Consider the following 11025-nt stretch of genomic DNA (forward strand, 5'->3'; position numbering starts at 1 on the left):
CGTTGACAATAATGCTTTTCATAACATTCCCTACTAGGGCTAAAAAAAATTCAAGCAATTAATTAATAAACGGTTTTTTCCAACCATCGAAAATGGGAAGGAATGACTGTCGAATATAATTAGTTTCCACTTTTTTTGTTCAGCTCTTTTTATCACATCACGCCGAAAAAAAAACTTCATTAATTTGAAAAAACTTTGTTGTAATTTTTTTAAGACTAGGATCGGAATATTCTGTGCCATTTGGACAGTAACCGGCTATCCTTGTTTATGATGTGAACTTGTCTGAGAAGTTTTTATTCCATACAATGAAATATTATGAAAAGCATTTTTCCCTTAAATAAATTTTATAAACGTTTGTGTTTTGTCCAAAAACAATTCAAGCAAAACTTTTTCAGCTAAGAAAAGCTAAGAAACAACAATCTCACAAGCAAACTGCATTTGAAGATTTTCCATATGGATTATTTTTTGAACCCACTCAGAATAAGGATTAAAAAGCGTTTTTTGAATGGCTAGATGTTCTCGTTAGAAATCATAGCGAGAAGAAACAAGGTCGTAACAACTAAATTTTCTGGTGAACGATTAACAGGGTGTGAAAAATTTCGACAACTGAAAGACCGAAACAAAGTTAACAAATTGTTCGGGCGCTATTTTAAAGTTGATTTTTTAATGATTTTTTGCGTATTTTATGACATTGAATTCTGCTTTTAAATTCCGAAATTTATGGCAGTTCGATATTCTTTGTTGACTTGAAATTTCCGATAGTTACGGTTAATTTACGCATGAAATGAAATGTTGCCAATCAACCAGCTACCCGAAACCGATCTACCTCGGAACCGAAACGAGGCAGAAATTTTAGATGCTTTCTACCTGCAAAAAATCGGGGTTAAAAAATTCTGGCCTGACTTGACAACTAGAAAGGTATAAAAATTCAACAGAAAGGCAAACATTATCAAACATGAAAATGAAGCATAATCTGTCATCAAGAAATGTATATTTTTCTTTTGCAAAAAGTGAATAATTATCGCATCTTTTCAAGAATTCTAGGTCGTGCAGTTCTCTAAAATTATTTTCAGTTCTTGGTAATTGCTGTCAAGACGAATATTTTTGTAAAACTAACAAAAACCTAACCATTGTAGCCGCAGATTGAGTAGTAGATCATTGACAACTGTTGCACAATTTGAGCAACCGACAGAGCTTTCTCGCAAAAATTTCCAGTCCCCGTACAACAATCCCTTAAATTAAAAGAAAAAATTCTGAGAAAACATTAAGCGAAAAGAAGCCAATTATTAATGTGCTGTTTAATAAGTCGGTTCTTTTTGGTCATTTTATTTTGATTATAAATTCACAAACTTTGAAGTTTATTTTTTGAAATCAAAATAGAATTCCATTTTAAGTTTTTAAGAATTTATCTAGCCTCAATTTTCAAACCAGACTGTGATTTTATTTAAAAAAGATTTATTCATTACGGGTCAATATATATTTCAATTCTCTCCCTGGTTGAAAAATGTTGAAATCAAGATGATCAAAATCATGTTTTCTATCTAATCAAATTGATGATCTGCATAAAAAATTCTCCGATTGGCTGGTGCAATATATAGGGTATCGGTTTCGAATTGTTCAGTTTCTTCTGATTCAGGACAGATTTTTGAACCAAAAAGAATTTAATATTTTTTATTCAGTTTTATGACAGTCTTTTTTTGCCTTCAGGACACCAAACCCTGAAACTTTTAATTTGGAAGCAATTACCATAGTGAACTATTCGACATCTCGATTTGAAAGATTTGCATTTGAAACAGTAGCTTGCAAATTTTTTTGACGAGAAGCCTTAAAAAATTGGTGATTCCTCTTGCCAGCCACGTAAAAAATTTAAATATTGTGATTTTTCTTTCATATGGTCAATAACTTGCTGCTGGGCATATGATGGCCATATTTTATACAGAAAGCTCAGTTATGTTGTAAGAAAGAAGAGTGCGTGAAATTCTTATCAAGAACTACATGAAATGGAAAAGAGCCGCTAGAGTCACCGAAAAAACTAATGAATAATAGTCTTCCTCGCGTTTTTGACGTTTGTTCAGCAGCTATCTATGATCAGACCGGAACAAAATTTGGCAAAAAAAATGAAACAAAAATTTGGCAAAAACTTGGAACAGAAAATTGGCAAAAACTTGGAACAGAAAATTGGCAACTTTTTCAATGGAAAATTGGCAACAATGGAAAATTGTCGAATATTTCAAAGATTCCATAGGTGGGCTCTGGGGGCTGGAAAAGAAAAGAATCCTTGGAGAAAAGTCTTAGCAGAGTAGTCTCCTTGCAGTCCTCTAGCGATGAAGATGACAACCAACTGGCTCAAACAACCCAGAGCGCACAGAAGAGACAGAACGAGAACTATGTAGCTCAAGTTCTCCGTCGCTCCATCGGGCTCAATTGTCGTACTCGTTGTGTCATTCCAAGCGGGTTCAAAGGGATTGTAATCGGATCCAATATCACCTTTTTGATCCGACATTGTTTTGGCGGTATTCCCAATTTTCTCACCACCTGAAGTACGTATTATGTCAAGTTCTGTGTTAAATATGCTTAGAATAATCTTTGAAAAACTTTTTTGTTTTGCTCCGAATGTTAAATAAAGTGAGACAATTTTTGGCCGAAGCGGATTTTTCATTCAGACCTTTTTCGGTGATCGAAATTTTGTTTTTTACCCAAGTTGTTGCCCATACCAGAAAAAGGCCTATCATAGAGTTTGATATATGAAATCGATGAGAAAAATTCTTAACATACGATTACCAAAGAAGGTTATGATACATACACGATACCAAAAATTATCCTAAAATTTTTTTAAAACCAAATAAAACTAACTTTTGTAGATTTTTAATTGATGAAATTGCAAATTTGGCATCAAAAATGTTTTTTTTTAGCAAAAAATTTTTATTCTGTCTTTTTCACATATAAAAGTTGTTGATATTCATTGTTCTAAGCGAGTCTGATTGCAAACTCGCAATAAACATTTCACGGGAAAAATTACATAGAATTTTGATACTCTGTGTCTATAGCGTAGTTCAGACTGAGTTTTCACACAAGAAAAATCCAACAATTACAAGCAAGGGTTTTTTTATTCACAATATAGTGTTTATACACCCATATATATAAGTTTTCGGAATATCTGCGTTCTAGCCATTTACAAAAAGTTACGTCTTTTTTGTCCAGAAATATTGTGAAAGTCAAAGCATTAGTTTTCTTGTCAAATCATCAAGTGCATGGTATTTATCTGTGTTGTGAACTTTTCTTAGATGAAACATAAAGTTTCGACGTGAATCTCCGAGAACGTTTGGAGTTTAGTAAATGGAAAAAAAAGCGTTTGAAATTTCATAGAACCAAAACAACGCTTGCCAAACTTGTTAATAGTTCAAAACATTGCTTATGCTTAGCCAAGAAGGTCCTGGGTTTTTGAACAGCACTCAAAACTTCATAACTGAAGTCAGAAATTTTTTCATTTTCGGGAAAAAACCACTATCAAACAATTTCATAGTTTAAAATAATTGCGCAAAAAAATTAACAAAAAATATGGCGAAAAATTTTGTTAACTAAATCCAGCGTGTGGGCGAAAACTTATGATAGTGCTTCATTGTACAGAAAAGCTATTTTCTTTCCAAAAAATTTACGTACTTCAAATGAATTTGTATTACAACTTTTTTTTCCTTTTTTGAAATTGTATAATAAGCATTCTTAATCAATCCGGGTAGCAAAAATTTTTCAAACCTCAATTAAGATACTGAAACTTTGAGTGCAAATAGAAAAAGGTATGCAACATTTAGCAGCAATGTTTTTTGTTAAGCTTTGAGGATTTTTTTATAACTGCCGATTCGACCAAAACTTCGGACTAATTTATTCGAATATTAATTGATAGTCTATGATGTATGTAATCCCGCGAGTGAAAAAGTGATCTTAATTTAATCAAACCTGGCTAATTATTCCGCACTCTTCGAGATTTTTTAAATAGTTTTTTTTTAATTAAAGCAAAGCGTACGTACAGTGCTGGAAAGAGAACATTAAAACAAAAACTGAAAAATTTCTCCAATCAAATTCGATAGAATAAAAAAAATACGTTAACTGAACCATAGAAAAAAACCTGTTTTTATTATCAATGATGGGTTTCTTGTTCAGTTTCGCGTGAAAAAAAAGTTTTCAGGCAAGTTTTTCAAAGTCATTCAAAAAATTATTTGATTGAAAAAAAACATTAGCTTCAGAATAGGAACTGAAAAACGAAATACAGCTTTAAAATAGTTTTTTTTTAATCAGATGCGATAATTATTTTGAACTATATGAGCGGCGTAATTTCAAACAAAAACCAACTTAAGCATATAAAGATAACATAAAAATGGCTATAACTTTTAGAAAATTATAGCAGGTGGAATAATTTCTCTACATGCAAAATTGAGTGATTGATTTTGTCAATCTTACAAGTGAGAATTTTTTTCGAAACTATTAAGCATTTTTTCGAAGTCTATCCTGATAGTTGATTGGGGAAGTAACTTTGCTTCGTATCATTTTGGTTCTGATTTTCGATGAACACTACTTAAATTTTGTCAATCTTACAAGTGAGAATTTTTTTTCGAAACTATTAAGCATTTTGTCGAAGTCTATCCTGATATTTGATTGGGGAAGTAACTTTACTTCGTATCATTTTTGTTCTGATTTTCGATGAACACTACTTAATATACACTCGTAAGGTTTTTTTCTTTAGACCAATTTTTGTTTTCGACAAGCATTTTTGACGATATTTTTCATCATCTGAAATTTATTATTCTGAGCTTAAATTTCACACAAGTTTAAAACGCGTTTCATGTGCCTGTTTTTATTTTAGTGCTATAAGCGCGTAAAGGGCGATCAAAAAATTGACCAAAACTTAATTGACACATGTTTATTTTTCTATACAATACAACACGATATGCCAAACATATCACTTTGTGCGCTAAATAGCGTTTTGGCGATGGAGGTTTCTTTCGAAAAGATCCGATTTTTTTTCTTTTTTTTTTGGTTAAGACTTCATTCCATAGAAAAAAGGGCACTCGGATTCGGAAAAATTACTAGTCGACATTCCAATCAATTTTCTTGTTGCCTTATAAAGTATCACAATAAGAAGAAGTCGGCAATGATTGTTTCTCAAGACTTTTTTTAATCAAATTCCAGGTTTGATGCAACTTTTCATTCCATTTCCAAGATATTCACTTAAGAGCAATTTCTGGGTTTTCTGTGGTGGATTCATAAGGTTACAAACATTGTTGAATGTAATTTTTAAAACTGTATGGTATTTTATTTTTCTACGAACATGTATGCATGCAAAAGTTTTGAATTCTAAAAAGAGGTGTTTCACAATGCTAGATTCTATTGATTGCTATTGAAGCGTTTTCAATTTACTTTTCAATTAGATCAATTTTAAAATCTTCTTGATTGCTATTGAAGTGTTTTCAATTAACTTTTCGATTAGAACAATTTTAAATTCAGGAATAAAGATAATTTTTTTATTGTTTCGATGAAAAATTATGGAAATCATAGAAAACTAAAGGAAGAAATTGAGGATTGGAAATCAAACTTTTCATCTGCATCCAAGATCAATGAGTAAATAGAAAAAATAAAAAATGGTCCTCACTGAAAAAACGGGACAGCTTACGGAAATTTTTCGTCAATACCGATTTTGTAGCTGAAACAAATTTCCTTGTTATTTCATAATTTTGGTGTAACTTATGAAAAATCAATCATGCCATCTCCAGAACAATATTTACAGAATTAAAACCTAGTCGAGGGACAGGGGCGGATCTAAAAATTTCTTGAAGGGGCGCTTTTCCAAAGAAAAATCCAAATTTTTGGTTCGATCTTTGAGACGGATTGTTTGTGACATAAAAGCAAACACGGTGCTCATTTGTGACTTTTGCAATACAAAATTATGATAACATTAGTTCAAAAGAAAAATTTTACAAAATGAAAATTAAAAGAGCCAAGCAACACGATTTTCAGAAAAATAACTGTAAATTCAATACAATATGGCTACAAATTGTCGCTACAAGATTGTATAAATTATCGATTCAAAAGCAGTTAAAACATTTTGACTGGAACATATGAAATTGAATTCCATCAGAAATTACGCTGGGAAATTACAAACATCAAAACCGCAATTGCAATAAATACAAAACTAGTGAAACTAACAAATACAAAACAAAAAACAAATTTTTCAAATTTGTTTTTAGGAGAGTATTTGTTTGCAATGGAGAACAATCAAAATACAACTCCATAAATACAAAATTAGCACAGAGTTAAGAGTTATCCGACCATATTCAGAAAAAATGCAACAAAATTTTTTCTGTGTAGTGTGAGAGAAATTGAAAAGAGACAACTTGGCCATATTTCATAATCATAAAAAAAGCAAATATTTCAACACTTTTTTTAAATAGATGACTAAGAAAAACAACAATAAAATAAAAACGAAAATCGAAAAACTATTCAAAAATTTTTCAATATTTTTGTAGAAATTTTTGTAGAAAATCGACTTTTTTGAAATTTTTGATTGCCAAAATTGCGTTAAAAAACTCCAAAAACAAATTTTACATGAAAAAAATAAATTAGGCTCAAATAAGCCTTTGTAAAGACTGAATTAGGCTTGTAAGGGCTGCTCGCTTGCTTTTTTTGCTTGAAAGAAGACTATAAATATAAACGGGTTTGAAAAAATAAACGGGTTTTTCTCGACACTTTTCAAATATTCTGAGCAATAAACCCTTTATGCCCTACCAATTATAGTAAAATCATCACTATAACAAAATCCGTAGTATTAATCTAGATGGAGGCTGTGCATTTGGCGCTCACATCATTCAAATGTTTTTGATACATGATTCCATGCACAGTCTCCATGATACATTTCAATGGAGGTCAAGCTTCCGATGGGTTCGTGTTCAAACCTATCCGACCCCCTCCCCCGACCGAGCGAAGCCACAGCCAAATTTGATGTTATAATTTTATTTTTCTATACTCTTTGCATTATTAAATTTACCGCGGTAAACCATAGCTTGCAGAATCTCGAAAAGATCCCAAAAAACATTACATTTTGTAGTGAAAAATCCCCTCAAGAGACCATAGATCCTTTAAAACACTGACAACGTTTTTCTTCAGTAGAAGTTTCTGCGCAAAGTTTGGAGCAAAACTATTTTTTATTTAAAATTTTCATGACCCCAAAAAATGTTTTGATTTAAATTAAATTAAAAATGCAGGTTAAAAATGAGGTTTTTACAGTATTAAGTGTCTCGCAAAAATCAGTCTGAATCGATTTAAACCATTTTTTTGGACGACAAGATAGATATTTTCACACATTATACAACCGTTGAAATCCATTGAAAATTGAAAAATAAAAACGAATGCTCGTTATCCCATCAATTTTGTTGTTTATTTTGAGAAATCATTTCGTATCGATCTTAACTCACTTTTATCAGTTCAATTTGTCATAATTAGAATTGAATAATTTAAAAAAGTTTAACGGTTTTTTTTCATGAAGTTTTAAATAGGGTCGATGCTGAGAAATGAGGTGAATTTAATGCAACCTCAAAATCTTTAGCTAAATTGTTTATTTCGGAACACTTTTCTAAATGTTTCAAAGTTTTTTTCGAAAGAGTAATTGTTGGCAATGGAGAACAACCAAAACACAACCCGGGTTACATAGCCAGGGAAAAACTTTGGACTTGTTGCCAGGAAATTAAAGAGTCCATGACAATCTTGGACTTACTGCCGGGGGCCATTCAGAAACCTCCCAGGAAGTCTAATAAAAACTCTTGATGAAAACCTAGCCTGGACACCAGGCCTGGACCATTCTAGGAAATCAGCAATTTGCACAAAAATTTTTGTTACATTTTTAGTCGCCGCAAAGTCATTTTTACGCTCACAAAAACATTTTTCAGAAAAACTGCATGCAAGAGTGTACTTTTTTGGCGCATAACGTAGCCCAGGTTCAATTTTTCACACAAAAAAAATTCAATATGAATATTTTGTGTGGAGCCATAATTAGTTTTTTTTTATTGTTTTCAAAGGGTCAAATAAACTTAAATATTAGCGAAAAGTATTTTAAGATTTTTCAACCATTTTTTAGGTATAATCTATCTAGCAACGTAGAAAAAGTTATGTTTTGTCATCATGAATCTGTGAAAGTTTAAAACTTTACTATTCACTGGTAAACTAACAAATGTAGCTTTTCTGCAAAAATCTACCAATCAACTTATGAGTTTTCCTATTTGAGAATATCAGTCCAGGGCAGTCCGTGCAAGAATTTAACATGGAATTTCCCCTGGCCAGGCCTGACTTCAGGGATGTCTCCCATGGATAGGTAACCCGGGAAGCCATACCAACTAGATTGAAAGGAAAAACTATGAGATGTCTACTTATCTGTAATCCAAATATTGAGCGTAATTTCAAGCACTTTGTTTGGGATGTTAGTTCGAAATAGCCGCTTCTTGTTCCAAATGAAATTTTTTTGCATAAATTAACTGATCTGCTCAGTTAACAAAAACTATTTTTGCTGATGCAAGACCTTTTGTTCATTTTAGAACGAGCGCAAATTAGAAAATTCAAACTTTTGAAAATTTAATAGAAGTTTAAGTGAATAGAAATTTGAATGAAAAATGGTTTAAAGTTTTAATAGAACTTTTATGCTTATTTATCCCCAAACGAAAATTAAAGCTTTTTAACTATTTACTTTCAGGGAAATTTGAACAATAATCTTCAGAACATCAAAGCATTAAATTAAAAAATTCGTTTCAATGGATTAGTTTTTTTTGCCCGTTTTCCCGTTTTCATCTGTTGTAACTTGCAAGTGGAATGCAGAATGTTCATAGAAATTTGAGTTAGAAAGTTACAATAGAAATGATTCAATTGCCAAATTGTAAAAAAGATGTTTTTGACGGGCATTCATTGTTTATTGTGACGTCAATTTCTGCATTCAATCTATGCCAAAAACCAATTTCAAAAGAACTGTTTTTGAGGGGTTTTTTCGGTTATGACCTAAATGATAAAAATTGGACGTGAAGCTTTAATCTTTAAAAATTGCATTGAATCTATTTAGAAATGGTTGGCTGATTTACCGAGCATTGAAAAAACATAAAATCTGCAGAAAGTGTGAATAAAACGACAATTAAAAAACGCATTTATGGGCTCTTATTATATGAAAAGTTCAAAAATAGAGAAAAGATCCAGTTTGAGGGTTAATTATGTGAACTACCTCCTGCTGTGTCTATTTACTCAGAAGAAATTGAGTTCAATACACAACATGTGATGTCTTTTTGACCAAATAGATTTCCTTGTTCAGGTATGGCAGAGGGTTGAAGTTAAGAGAAAATACTTTTACAGAAATTATAAGGAGCCAAACTTCATCGCTAAACCAATTAGGATCTATGCGGTTGATGGGAGCACTAGCTGGCCAGGTCGGTGTGGACCTGTCTGAATTTCTAGGTTTGAACTTCGTTGTTCAACCAGACGACGGCTGTTCTTTTTCTATATAAGCAAATGTAATCCCTTGAAAACCCACTGTTTTTCCCCGAGTTGAGGGATACTAATCCAGTGAGCATTGAGTCACTTTTTTTAAACCCAATCTCTATTATAGATTCAGTTATGACATCACGCTCTGCAGAAAAAAATCACATTTAAAAATGTAATTAATTAATAAAACGAGAGCATATAAATAAAAACTTAGTTAGTTACAAAATTTTGCTAAGTTTAGTTAGTTATAAAATTAGTTATGCATTAAATACAAAAACAAATTTTTTTGCATCGTGTATCAAAAAAATATTTGCATTTTTTTAATTTAGTAAAATGCGTTCAAAAATACCAAAAACTGTCATTAGTTACATCCTCGTCAAGAAAACGTCCTCGACAGGAAAACCTGTTTGTGGTTTGTTGAGATTTACCAATTTTTTTCTCCCTTTTGGGTTTCTGAACACCGGCGAACATCTCTTCATTACTTAAAAGACATTTATTCTAAACATTAACCTTTGTCTGCTCAAATACACAAAAACTTAACTGTCATTTTCTAAAAACTGAAGAAAAAAATGCAGCAAGTTTTTGCAAGTTTCTTAGCAAATTTTTAAGCTTCGCCGTTATATAGCAATTTTAGCAAAAATTTCACTTCAGAGTAATTCATTGATCAGACACACATCAAACAGCAGCAACAACAATTAAGACTGACTTTTACAATCTTTTATCTGAATCAGGAATTTTCTTCAATAATGCATCAAGACGTTTTATTCAAGTAAGGAAAAACATGATAAACCTCAATGCTGTTTCGCCCTCCTTTATTGGAAATCAAAATTTCGAGGATAATTTGCCAATTTTACGGCAAATATTTTTGAGCTGGTCAAAACGGGCAAAATACCATCGACTTGGTTATTGCAAATAAAATTTATTTTCTAAATTTCATTTTATCTCGAAACTTGTCGAAATCTCGTAGGCAACAGAAGCAGTACGCAAAAGTTCCAGGTTCCAGTAAATCTCTCGTTTGGCAGAAAACATTTTAAAAAGTAATTGAAGTTAAAACTCTGTCAATGCAAAAGAAGCTGCCAATGCAAACAAGTGGAATTAGTTTAAAACTTGTGTTTATAACCAATTATAATATTGATAAAACTATCTTTATAAAATACTTCTTACTAACCAATCAAGATCCATAACTAACCCTTACAAAATTTTGTACAGCTGAAACTATTTATAGTTTCAGCCAGAGCAGAATTATTTTAACTTAGTAAACAATTCTTGATCTTTTATCTCGCAGATGCCAGTATACACTAGATCTATTGAGACTAGGAGATAAATGATTAAGATTAAGATCGGTTTTAGACTAGGTAGTTGCACGAATCTATCCCGCCGAAAACAAGATGGTGACGAACAGACGGTGTACTTTATCTGAAATTACTCTGAGAGAGCCACTCCAGACTGAAACTCATCTGGTGTGACCAAGAGTCTCGAAAGAGACCTCAACATTTTTAGATGTAGCAAATTCAAAATAGA

General features: G+C 31.7%; 2 protein-coding genes across 9 annotated transcripts in view; both read right to left on the bottom strand.

Moving 5' to 3' along the window:
- The window catches only part of LOC134848796 (uncharacterized), a 4316-nt gene extending 1813 nt beyond the window's left edge, over positions 1–2503 (bottom strand). The window contains exon 1 of the mRNA XM_063866307.1: positions 2343–2503. Coding sequence (XP_063722377.1) covers positions 2343–2503 — 161 coding nt within the window. The remainder of the gene's footprint in view (positions 1–2342) is intronic.
- The window catches only part of LOC134847966 (sperm flagellar protein 2-like), a 584566-nt gene that overhangs the window by 515590 nt on the left and 57951 nt on the right, over positions 1–11025 (bottom strand). The gene's annotated exons all lie outside the window — the stretch shown is intronic.

This window comes from Symsagittifera roscoffensis, chromosome 6, assembly GCF_963678635.1.
Source record: "Symsagittifera roscoffensis chromosome 6, txSymRosc1.1, whole genome shotgun sequence".
NCBI classification, from domain to species: Eukaryota; Metazoa; Xenacoelomorpha; order Acoela; family Convolutidae; genus Symsagittifera; species Symsagittifera roscoffensis.